Genomic DNA, 13,393 nt, shown 5'->3' on the forward strand with positions numbered 1-13,393 from the left:
CAAAATGTGTCCTCATGCATGTTCATAATGACCCTCACAAACTCCTCTGGTATTCCATAATGTCTCATGATCTTCCCCATAGTCTCTCTCGAAACACTATCAAAAGCCTTTTCAAAATCAACAAAACAAAGACTTAACGGTACTCTCATTTCATTATCTTGCTGCATCAAATGCTGGTATCGAAATAAATATATATAAATTTTTTAAGGACCCAGAGAGCTAAGGGGGGGGGCCGGGACAGCCCCCCCCCCCTGGGTGCGCCCCTGCCCAAACCTCCACGTTCCGAACCTGTTAGGTTGACCCGCTGGCACTTTGATAGGGCAAACTGGGATGGATTTAGAAATTATCTTGCTGACTTTCCAGGACAGTTTTCTGTAGCGATATCAGTTCTACCCAGCCCCACATTAATGACTTAATACAAACTAGTATGGAATTATTCATACCTCAACAGTTCACTTAAAGATCAGACTCCCCAAAACGGTTTTGATAGATAGGGCCCAAAAGTCATTAGCATATAACTCTTTCTTAAAAACCAAAAAAAAAAAAAAAAAAGAATCGCTCAGTTTAAAATTGCTAGAATCAATGCAAAAGCAGTAATAAATCTCGCTAAATTAAACCTTCACAACCAAGCATCCAGCAGTCCTAATGAGAATAAAATATTCTGGTCAGCTCTCATTTCTTTCAGTAATAACTTTAACAAGTCATCACCCATTCCCCCACTGAATTCTTCAGATGGTAGACGACTTAAGTTGGGGGTATGTGTTTATAAGCGAAATTTTAGTGCTTGCAAGGGAAAACCCTTGCTTAAAACGTCATTGCTGTACCGTCCGCTTGATCAAATAAATCTAACGAATGTTGCATTTTTCACATACCATTGCATATTTCGGCCTTCATATTGCTTTATAAACAGTGCTCTGCTAACCTATGAATAAATTTGTGTTGCAGAAATCAGTGGAATAGAACAGTCCCGGGAGCAACATTGTCCGTGCGGAAATCAGCTGCTGTTGACAAATAGGGGAGGAGCAGGAAGTGACTCGCTTGATTTGTACTGCATTTCTAGGAGTTCCATTTCCAACTGAACGGCAATGTCTTCAGATATTAATCTTTTACTCGGTAAGCATAAAATGGTAGCCATGGAGAATGTTTTAGTTGCAGTGTTTACCCGGTAGCCTATTCTATGATAGAATGCTCATGCGGAATTTTTGCTGCGTCTCCATTGACATTCAGAAAAGTTATATTTGGTAATGCTATAGTTTCGGTGTCTTATGAAGCAAAATGAATTCTGCCTATTCATGTACTCAGGTATACTGACTGCACAATATCGAAGGTGTTTCTACACGGTTAGTGGTTGTGAATGAACCTTCAATATGACAAACATAAGGTGACTGGAAACCGTCAGTTGCCATTAGTTTCAGTAAATTGATATTGTAGTAGGGGGATATCTGACTTTTCCAGCATTGTGTTTTATATTATGATATACTGTGTAGAAGTTGATCAGTTTAGCTGTAATAGTCAGCTACACATAGGCCTATGGTAGTTTCTGGTATGAGGTATAGGAACTGAATATCCTTGAAGTGTAACCGGTCAGTTTCTGGTACCAGTCGTTCACAGCACTCAATCCAGGAAATCTGGGTCAATTTTCGGTTATTCACATTACTCGGCTTCTAAAAAATATGTATTTTCTGGTCAATTTTTGCTTGATTTTAATGAATTTGAGCTTCATTTTGTCAGAAATCACTCGTTTTGGAGGTTAGATATACCCAAGGCAAAACATACGTATTTGGGGGTAGTTAAGGAAGTAGCCAGGTCACCCGCAGCAATGTTTACTGATATCACTGACAGGCCGCGTTGTTTACCAACCATTGCCCTGATTGGAGACATCAGCGTATCTCATGTTAATAATTAACCAAACCTAACCTCACAAGTTGGAGAGAGAGAGAGAGAGAGAGAGAGAGACGTGTTTAATATACTGTATGTGTATTAAGGGTGGAAGATATATATACAGTATATATATATATATATATATATATATATATATATATATATATATATATATATATATCAATCAATCAATCATCAATCATTTCCTGTGGCACCCTCGGGGATGCATAGGGCCTCGATGAACTCACACCACCACATCCTATCTTGTGCTAACTCCTCAAGATCTCCCCAACACTCATCTCCAGCTTCCCGTCTCATTGTCCTCACCCACGTCTCTTTTGGCCTTCCTCTACCTCTCCTACCAAGTGCCACCCACCCTGGTGTACCTCGTACTATTCCCTGTCTCCTATACACATGTCCTAGCCACTTCCATCGTGAGAATCTAACATATTCATCGATCGGCTGCACTCCCGTTATTTCTCTAATTCTACTATTTGGTATCCTTTCCCACCACTTAACTCCTAATATTCTTCTAAGTGCTTTATTTTCAAACACCAAGAATTTATTTTCCATAGTCACTGTGCTGTACCAAGACTCGTGTCCATAAATTAAGATACTCCTAACCATTACCTTATAAAGTTTGATTTTTGTATGCACAGAAAAATTGTTATTATTCCAAATATTTTTAAGCATTCCCATTGCCTGATTAGCCTTCTTTAACCTTTCCTCGAATTCAAAGTTCAAAGAACCATCCTTGGCTAAATAAGTACCTAAATATTTAAACCTATCAACTTGCTTTACAACCATATATATATATATATATATAGCCTCCGTGATACAGTGGTAGAGTGTGCGTTTTGTACATGGGTGAACCAGGGTTTGCGCCCTGCCAGGGTAATAAACTTTGGGAGTGTTCACCCAGCCACGTACTGCACTGGCGGACACAAGGGGTGCTGTGGATGAACCAGTGTCACATACTATAAAGTAAGCTTGCACCCAGTCGGCTTGTGCGGTCCGATTACACTTGGTTCACAGACTACACACTCATCCAAAGCCACTCTAGCACTACAGTTACACTTACAAGCACTTCTCACCCTAAATACAATCTCTACCCGACAGCCTAAGCCACTTGGTAGAGGTACATTGGCTGTATCGCCCCAACTTCGGTCTGGATAGGCCGGTCCTGCAGTGGATACTCAAACGGCTGATATATATATATATATCTATCATCATCATCATCATCCAATCCTACATTGCCCCATGAGGAGCGTAGGAGCCCAGGGCTAGGCAGTAGGTCTCAGCATTTGAGATGAGAGTGACCAGCCTCATTCATCTCTGAGTGGCATTACAAGAGCAATCAACCCCAACCATCCCTTGGATATAAACCTTCACCGGCTCAATCCGACTGGAGCGCAATAATTACCCACTAAACCACCAGGTGCCAAAATTTGGTTATATGGTTACCACCCAGCATAGTAAATGGTTTCCTGGTGTACAGGAAACCATTTGGCTTGTCACTCAGTGTAGAGTCACCCACAGACAGAAGGAAAAGGAAAGAATGAAGGAAAGAAAGACAGAAGAGGGAGTGTAAAGTCACCCGTAGGCAGAAGGACGAGGATATAATGAAGGAAAGAAAGACAGAAGAGGATGGAAGGAAAGAAGGCTGGAAGAGAGGAAAGGGCAGACACCCGACAGCAGCACTACATCGAGTGAGTGGATGGTGAGTGCCCCCACCTACCACATATATATATATATATATATATATATATATATATATATATATATATGTAAGGGGAAAAAGAAGTGTGTGGTAATCATAAGGGCATTTGTCTTCTTAATGTAATAGGAAAAGTGTATGGTAGCATACTTATTAACAGAGTTAGGGAAATAACAGAGGAGTTAATTGGAGAAGAACAGGGAGGTTTTAGGAAGGGAAGAGGTTGTGTGTATCAGATATTCATTCTTAGATCTTTAGTTGAAAAGTTTCTATAGAAGGGAAAGAAGTTGTATGTGGCCTTTATGGATTTGGAGAAAGCATATGACAGGGTGGATATACAAGGATTGTGGAAAGTATTAAGAATATATGGAGTAGATGGAAAGTTATTGAATGCTGTGAAGAGTATGTATGATGGTGCTATGGCTGCAGTGTGTGTGGATGGTGAACTGAGTGAATTTTTCTCTTTGAAGGTTGGGTTGAAACAGGGATGTGTCATGTCCCCATGGTTGTTCAATCTGTACATGGATGGGGTAATAAAAGAGATACAAGGTAGGGCTGTGGATGTTGGAGTGGCCCTAGTGAGAGAGGGTAGTGTTTGGAAACTCTGTATTGTTGTTTGCAGATGATACTGTGTTGTTAAGTAAAGACGAAGGGGAGCTGCAAGGCTTGGTGGATGAGTTTGGGAGAGTGTGTAAGAAACGGAATCTGAAGGTGAATGTAGGGAAGAGTAAAGTGATGGTCTTTGCGAGAGGTGAAGTCAGTGAATGTGCAGAGAGGTTGGATGGTGAGGAAATGGAAAATGTGAATATGTTTAAGTACATGGGGAGTGTGATGAGTAAGGATGGAAGTTTGGAGGGTGAAGTGCTTGAAAGGGTACAATAAGGAAGAAAGGTTGCTGGTTCCTTGAAAGCAGTGATAAGAAACAAGGAAGTGAAAAAGTTACTACATGACAGTATTGTGATAACAATTCTAATGTATGGAAGTGAAGCTTGGACGTTGTTGGAAGGACACAAGTCAAGAGTAATAGCAATGGAAATGAGTTATTTAAGAGGAGCCTGTGGAGTCACATGGAGAGACAGGCTGACAAATGAGGATGTAAAGGAGCATTATAGTGTGGATGTGGATGTGATAGGAAGTGTCAGGAGGAATGCACTGAGGTGGTTTAGCCATGTGGAGAGGATGGAGGGTGAGAGACTGATGAGGAGAGTGTATGTGAGTGAGGTGGAGGGGGGGAGATGGAGGGGGAGGCCAAGGATGAGATGGAGGGATGGAGTGGAGAGGTATATGAGAGAGGGGTCTGTGAGTTGGGAGCAGAGCAGTGAAATGGCAGGGTACAGGACAACGTGGAGGTGATTTGTTTGTGGCCACCCCATGCAGGATTAAGGTATCTGGCAGTAGATAGATAGATATGTATACAGTAAAACCTCAATATAATGGACTTCAGTAGACTGGAATTCGCTTTTATCGGACTCGAGGAGCTACCAGACTAAATTCCTATACATCGGAAAAAGTCTGATAAAGCCAGAAGCAGTCTGGACTGCCTGACCACTTTAGCTATGTTCACCACAATAAGGTAAATAAAAGACATGTTCATCAGTGTACAGTACAGTATTGTTGTATACAATATACTATTTGATTAATGTAGTGAAGTTATGACACAGTACAGCACTGCAGTGGTAGTCAAAACAGTTTAAAACCGTTCATACAATCCAGACTACTGGTAATGTCTGATGTATCGGAAAAAGTCCAGATTAAGAGGAGGAAGTCCGGATTTCGCTTTTTTTGGAATGGTTTGGTCCCCAATTAGTCTGTTATAGCGAGGTCTTACTGTATATATATATATATATATATATATATATATATTACGGTATATATATATATACATATATATATATATATATATATATATATATATATATATATATATATACTGTATATTTATATATATACATAAAGTATATATATTTTATTTATGCATCCGGATCTGGGCATAGGCTTCACAGCCAACTCTCAAGGCCCAGTAGTCCTACATACCATACTCCTCCACATGTCACCACCTAGGCGCTGGTACTGTATATACAACTCTGTTACTGGGTATGAACTCCTGTATGTGCAAATTCTCCATATGGTAGCTTGATATTAGGCCATATACAGTACAGTTTAGTCATGGCATTATATTGTACTTGGTTTTAATCTTTGGCAGAGAAGGCAACAAGCCCCCTCCTGCTGGACATTGACTGGGACTCAACTCTCCACATTGTTGATCTTATTCGCCAGGGAGATGTGAAGTGAGTGCAAGAGCTAGTTACAGTAGTGATGAATTCAACAGTAGACTTCCCTCATCTCTCCTTATGAAGTTTTTCTGTACATATACATGGTGTTGAATACTTAGCTAGTTAAAATTTCAGAGGCCAGTGTGACTTGAATAATTTGCTACAGTATTCTTCTGTCAAAGTTTAGGCGATTTGGGTATTAGTAAGAGGCAGCACACAAAGCTATTGTTTTTAAAATTCTTGAATCTTATCACTGTTAATAATGAATATGGTAATTTTTTATGTAAGGAAGTGGTATAGTTTTCAATTGTCATGATTAATGTGGTAGAATAGATGCTGATTCCATACAGTACAGAACATCTAAGAAGCATATTTCCCATACAGTCCCAAGGCAGCAGTGCAGTCACTTGTGTCTCGCTTAAAGGACAGCAACCCAAATGTTGTATTGTTGGCTCTCCAAGTATTTGAGTCTGTTGTGAAGAACTGTGGGCAGGCAGTGCATGAACAGGTGGCAACACGAGGAGTCATGGAGCAAGTTCATGATGTCCTCAGGTCTACCACAAATGATGAAGTCCGCAGCCGAATTCTCATGTTGCTGGCAACCTGGGTTCATGCTTTCCGCAACGAGTCAAAGTACCGAGCTGTCCAGGTAAGCGAGAATACTACTGGATGTGTCAGAATGTTAAAGCATTGATGGGAATGTTACTGATAGTTTTGCTCACATTGTTTGTTTAAATATTAAGCATTGCTTTTGCTATTAAGTTTGATTTGTAGTGTTGTTTTGCTACAACCAGGACTGCCTTTGCCATGATCATCAGCTTAACCTCCTTTTCCTGTCTAGGTGAGGTTGGGTCCAAAAAAATAGGAAGGAAGAGGAGGCACAAGAGAGGGAGAACCTTCAACAGCATGTCTATTGGAATGTGCCAGACACTCATTCACATACCATTAATGCCCCCAAACATGCTTACTCTACCTTTCAGTCAACTATCAGCATATTTTTTCATGTGTGTTTCTGCCAGATATAGTCAATCTGTTTACTATCAAGTTAAGAAGGGGTGCCAAAACGATGTCATGTACATCTCGTAGTATGCAGTACCTTGCATCCCCAGTATTTCCAAGGTTTAGGGAACACAAACCCCTGCAAAGCTTGACTATCCATAAAAAGAAAAGAAAAAAAAAAAAAATAGAATCTACATGTTTAAGGTGTGTTTTCAGATGATTTAGCAACACAGCTCATTAAATCATCCCAAAGTACACCTTAAACTAGTGTATCATGAGATGGTTTATTAATTTACAAATAATTGAAGCTAGCAATAGCAGACTCCTGAATAATGGGGAGCACAGTAATTCATCCATCCAACTTATTGCCAGTTATAGCCTCGTCAACTTCTGTCCCTTGTTTTCTTAGACATTCATTTACCATATGCATACCACCTTCCTAGCCTGCCACACCTTGCATCTTAAGATTCACTCATATACTGTACATTGTATTTTGCAGGATACAGTGAACATTCTGAAAGCTGAGGGCCATCACTTACCCTCAGTGATTGAGAGTGATGCAATGTTTACTGCTGATCGTGCTCCCGACTGGGCTGATGGGGAGTGTTGTCATCGCTGCCGCTCACAATTTACCATGCTCAGGCGCAAGGTTGGTGTGCTTTTATGATTACCAAGATCGCAAGTACCATTGTGACAGCCACTATCATTATCCATTACCAGTTCATTACATGTTCAATTTACTGCATCACATGATTGACTCATAAGTTGCAGCATTAGGAAATTCAGATCAACCCATGGTGTACAAAAATATTGATTTTCATACAACTCGAGAAACCAGTTTTATGTCTAGACATGAAAGAGAACATATTGAAGAGTGCACATGTCTAATATAAAATCATTGTTTCTCTTGGTGTAGTGATTATGCACTTAAGTTCAGGGGTTTTTGATTTTACAGAAAAAAGTTCAAGGGTGTTTGATTAAAAAAAATAATGCTAATTTTTATTTCCTTCTTAGACACTTTATAGCATGATGAGATGAGAGATCATATGAAGCGTCCGATACCAAGGAGGCATAACCCTCAAATCCGCCAGTTTGTGTTAGAAGCAGGAAAGTGTTCGTCAAGGCCAGCTACAGCACATGGTGGAAAATTTCAAGGGAAATACAGCTTTAATGTGGGGGACAATAGGGTTGGAAGTCATGTGGTTTCAGGTGCACAAACCTCGGATGAGAAATGTTTTACGGATCCCAGACGGGCGTATCCAGCACTGTCGAGTCTGGGCCAGTAAGCCAATGAGCACACCTTACACAGCCGTCAATGTTGTCATCCCCAGGCTCAGCCAATCACATGCCTCTTACCGTAGTGGCTCGGCTCTTATCAGCCCTTTAATATGCACGCTGTGGCCATGCACTTTTGCATTTTCTTCATATTTTGGTTATTTTATGTTGATTTTCACCTGAAAATGAGTTCTTCTGAGAGTGAGAGTGAGGACCAACATCCAGTGCATACTAGGAAGCGTGTAAGAAAGCCTGACACTTGGGGGAAAACATGTTGTTAAGAAGAAATGAGACAGTGGTCAGGCATACATTATTTGTGTCACAAAGAAGTATTAACCCACCCCACCCCACCCCCCACCCCATCAACCTAAAAAGCAGTACTGGTGGCGAGAGATTGGTAAATGTTTATATCATATCATTTTCGGTATTTAATCAGCTATTATCTTATTAAAGGTCATCTGTACGAACTGTAAATAAGAAAATTGTTAGAAATCACAATTTAAAAATTAATAAAAAAAAATAAAGCTCATAACGTGTTGAAATTTTCACAGGTTTCTATCCTCTTATTAATAATGTGTTAGATTGCATTGTTTGGTACAACCAGTAATGTTTATGAAGACAAGTTAGGTAAGAGTGCTGAATAACTGCCATAAAAAAAAGAGAGAGAGAGAGAGAGAAGAGAAAAGGAATACATTGTGCTGGAAAGTACCAGCTGAGACGAGTCTATAGGTATCACGATAACAATAATTGTATCAAAATCATGATGAAAACGGTTCATTTACTTTAAACTGCTTTAGTGAAAAACCATGGTTTTTAGGTTACATCCCTCTGGTACCAGACGCCTCATATTTTAAAATATAGGTATGCCAGTTTTTAGGTCAGTGTCTGTAATAGTAGTGGTCAGGATATGTGTTTTAAGATTTGAATATCAGGGGGATTGCATCAAATGAGACACAAGTACAGTATGAACAGGTGGGTAGAGATGTGTGGGGAAAGAGGCTGATAAAAGTTCCAGATGCCATCATATGATCATCATGAGTCACCAAGTAGCTTGAAGTGTGTGGAAAATTACTGCTCCTTTTTTCTTTTCATTTTATTTTTGCCTCACTCATGTGATGTAAGTCACAGTCACTTGCTAGGCATTTATTGATGCAAGTTGCAATTGCTCGCTAGGCATTTAGTGTAGTGGCAGTCTACTGTAGGGTAGCTCTGCATTGAGTGGCAAGCCAGATGTTCAGGAAATCATTTACAACTCCGGGTGGTAACTTTAAAACCAACCAGCACGTGTCCCCTATGTGACAACAGGTGGGTTGATGGAGGGTTAGTGCCCCTCCACAGAAAACAACTAACTAAAAATACAAACACGAAGTCTTGGACCAGGACTGACCAACAGGTGGTGACAAAGGACCGAACGGAGGACATGATACAGATTGCAACTTGGAATGTAAAGAGTGCGAATGGTTAGATGCGAGAGAGAGAGATTGTCCAGGTGATTGAGGATGCAAAAGTGAATGTATGTGAAATAACTGAGACAAAATGTAGAGGTGAGACTGTGAGAGAATGGGAGTATGGATAGGGTATATGTGCGGAAGTAGGTGAGAATGAGAAGGCTAAGGAAGGAGTTTGTATTGCGTGTAAGAGATGGAAGGAGAATATAAGAGAGTATGGATCCATTGGCTCAAGGACTCAAGGATTGTGTGGGTAAGATTGAAAGTTGGATAACAAATGCGGGCGATTGTGTGTGTGTATGTACCAGTGCAAGATCGTGCGTGTAGAGTGAAAGGAGTTCTGGACAAATGTGGAAGCGTGTATGGAAAAGTTTGAGAGGAATAAGAGATTGTACTTTGATTGGAGATATGAATGGAAAACTAGGGAATGTGATGGTGGATAGAGTAGTTGGAGAGTGGGGTGTGCCTGCAGAAATTTAATGAGAATGACAGTGCTCTAGTGGACAGTTGTGCAGGGAAGGGGTTGGTGATAGCCAATATCCTCTTTAGACACAAAATGATCCACAGTATACATGGCGAGTGACAGGATGGGTGGGTGGTGAACTGAATGAACGGAAGGCAATGATTGATTATATGTGTGTGAATGATAGAATGAGGTCTGTAATGGATGCAAGAGCATACAAAGTTTGGGGGAGTACACTTTCTGACCACCACATGGTGGTGGTGAAAGTCAAGGTTCAAATGAATTGGAGGAGTAGTCCATACAAGGGGGGTAGAAAGGTTGCAAGAGGATGGAAAAAAGGCAGAATGAAAGAGAGAAGTGGAGGAGCAATTGAGTAATTATAATTGGAGCAGATGTGGGATGTGGAAGGTGTGTCCAAGATTTTCATAGACGTCTGTGCAGCACATGAGGTGATATGTGGGGTGAAGAGAAGACGAAAGGGGATGCAAGGAACAGCATGGTGGAATGAAGATGTGAGATAGGCAGTGGCACAAAAGAAGAAAGCATATAGTGAGTGGATGAGAAACGGGCTTGGAAGAAGTTCAGAGACAGAAGAGAGTTATATGTAAAGAGGAAGAGAGAGGTGAAAAAATTAGTAAGAGAGAAAGAAGTGAGCGGGTGAGGAATTTGAGTGTAAAGTGGAGGGAATGTTAGAAAATGTTCCAGAAAGAGGTAAAGTGAATCAGATTAGGTGATAAAAAAGTAGGTTGGGGAGTGAAAGATAAAAATGGTTGATTGCTTGTGGAGAATGGAGAAAAAGTGAGCAGATGGAGAGAACACTTTAAGGAATTGTTGAACATAGAGAATAAAAGTACATAATACAAGTATAAGTGGCTGGGGAATGGCTGTGAGAAGCAGGGAGGTGAGAAGAGAGGAAGAAATCAGTAGGATGGAAGTAGTGGAAGTAATGAAGAAAGTCAAAATGGGGATAGCCTCAGGGATTGATGGAGTGTGTGGAGAAATGCTCCATGGGGGAGAGATAATAGTAGAATGGATATGAAAGATGTGCAGATTGGCCAGGGAGGAAGGGAGAGTCCTGGATTTTTGGAAGTCAGGTATAATTATTCTCCTGTACAAAGGAAAAGGGTAAAAAAAAAAGTGTGTAGTAATCATAGGGGCTTTTTTTTTTTTTTTTTTTTTTTTTTTTTTCAATAGAACGGAGGAAGGAAAAACAAATGAATAAAAAATATGACCCATACACCAGATTACTGGCATCCTCCATTCATAAAATATCTGTAGGCTAAAAGTTGGACTTGAACAGCTGTAGGTTGAAGTCTGGGGGGAAACAACTCTGGGGAAGCGAGTTCCAGAGTGATGCAGTTCAGGAAATAAGAGAGTTCTGATAGTCAGAAGTTCTGCAATATGGCTGAGTGACATTCCAGTCATGAGGGCTACCAGATGCCCGTATAGCACAAGGGAAGGCATGGAGAGGTGGCAAAATGGACACAACTTCGTCTGTTCATTTGCCATAAAAATATCTGTAAAAGAATGCAAGGGAAGCAACATTTCTTACTTGTAGGGGAGGTAGTTTCTTTGTAATAGCAGTGTTATTAATAATTCCGACAGCTTTGTTCTGAATTTTGTCTAGTTGTTTTAATGCAACCTCTTCACATCCATTCCACAAGGGTGAGCAATATTCAAGCTGAGAGCGCACATGACTTATAAATTATAGCTAACTGCTCGTCAGTAAAGAAGTTATGGACTCGGTGCAACAATCCAAGATTCTTTGAGGCGGTTTAACAAGTGATCTAATATGAGAGGTCCAACCGAAGGAATTGTTAAGCAAGACACCAAGAATTTCAGTACTTTTGGAGAAGGGAATATTAGTAGCATTGAAGGTAATTTACATATCTGGCAATATATGTGTATTAGTAAACTGTATATATTTGGTTTTACTAGCATTAGATGAGACAAGGTTGTTTTGTCCCCATTCATTGATCATAGATAAGTTTTGATTTATGGAGATGGCTGTACTGAGTTCAGAGTTAGAGATATTAGACTTTGTAAATGGGTGTTTGAGTGTGAATGAACTGTGAAGTGTTGAGTCATCTGCATATGAATGGATGGGATTGTGAGTGACAGATAAGAAATCATTAATATGAACCAGGAACAGGTTGGCGCCAGAACTGATCCCTGTGGCACGCCGGCGTTAATTGAGTGGAAATTGGAATATACATCACCTACTTTTACTCTTATTTTTCTGTCGCTGAGATATAAGAAAAGCAGAGGAACAAAAGACGTTAGTCGATAGCAAGGGAATTTAGACAGCAGGGAACGATGCCATACTCTGTCGAAAGCTCTAGAAATATCAAGGGCTACTGCATGAGTTTCTCCATGTAGGTCCATTGATTGATGGATGGTATGAGTCAGATGATTGAGTATGTCAATGGTGGATCTTTCGTGGTGAAAACTTTATTGCCTATCACTAATTAAGTTGTTGGATTAAAGATGTTTAAGTATGTGCACATTAATTAAAATTTCAAATACAGTACTTTACCAAGAGACGATGTGACAGCTATTGGTCTGTAGTCAGAGGGGTCAGAGGAACTTCTTTTCTCTGGAATTGGGTGGATATTGGCTTCTTTCCTTGAATTAGGGAATGAAAAGTACGTATGCATAGTCTGAATAATTTAGCTAGAACAGAGTCAAGTTCTGGGGAACACTTTTTCAAAACAATTGGAGAAATTCCATCTGAGCCTGGAGCTTTGTTTGTTGGTATATTGTCTAGGTTGGATTTTACATACCTTGTCTGTATTTCAAGTGGAACAGTTTTGGTAGAGTCAAGTTCTAGTACTCGGACGTTGTGGCTGACTTCCTCTATGGTAGAATTTCTGGCAAATGTACTGGCAAAGATATTTACCTTCCCATGCAGGTCATTTGTAATGTTACCATCTGAAGATTTTAATGGGGGAATGGATGATGGCTTGTTAAAGTTATATTGAAAGAATTGAGATTTGACCAGAATACTCTGTTGTCATTAGGGTTGTTAAGTAGTTTTAATGCTTGATTTTGAAGAAAGCTTGATTTAGCGAGATTTATTACAGCTTTTGCATGGTTTCTAGCAATTTTAAATCGACAGTGATTCAGATGTTTTTTGTTTTAAGTAAGAGTTATATGCTAATGACTTTTGGGCTGTTGTTGTGGCACAGTTGCTATCAAACCATTTTGGAGTATTCAGTCATTTCGTGAATTGTTGACTGAAACTGCAGTAGGTTTGTAGTACATGACCTTCCTTTTCAGAAGCCAAATTGACGATTTGTTATTGTATTAGTTCCTTTTGGGTATTTGATCCATTGGT

At 40.0% G+C, this 13,393-nt stretch overlaps 1 protein-coding gene across 1 annotated transcript in view; it reads left to right on the forward strand.

Moving 5' to 3' along the window:
* Positions 1-1,006: 1,006 nt before the first annotated feature.
* Hrs (Hepatocyte growth factor regulated tyrosine kinase substrate) overlaps positions 1,007-13,393 on the forward strand; it is a 91,473-nt gene continuing 79,086 nt past the window's right edge. The window contains exons 1-4 of the mRNA XM_080266760.1: positions 1,007-1,113; positions 5,802-5,886; positions 6,256-6,520; positions 7,370-7,519. Coding sequence (XP_080122886.1) covers positions 1,086-1,113; positions 5,802-5,886; positions 6,256-6,520; positions 7,370-7,519 — 528 coding nt within the window. The 5' untranslated portion in view covers positions 1,007-1,085. The remainder of the gene's footprint in view (positions 1,114-5,801; positions 5,887-6,255; positions 6,521-7,369; positions 7,520-13,393) is intronic.

This window comes from Coenobita brevimanus, chromosome 22 (genome assembly GCF_032717465.1).
Source record: "Coenobita brevimanus isolate Jiangsu-jjx chromosome 22, ASM3271746v2, whole genome shotgun sequence".
Taxonomy (NCBI): domain Eukaryota; kingdom Metazoa; phylum Arthropoda; class Malacostraca; order Decapoda; family Coenobitidae; genus Coenobita; species Coenobita brevimanus.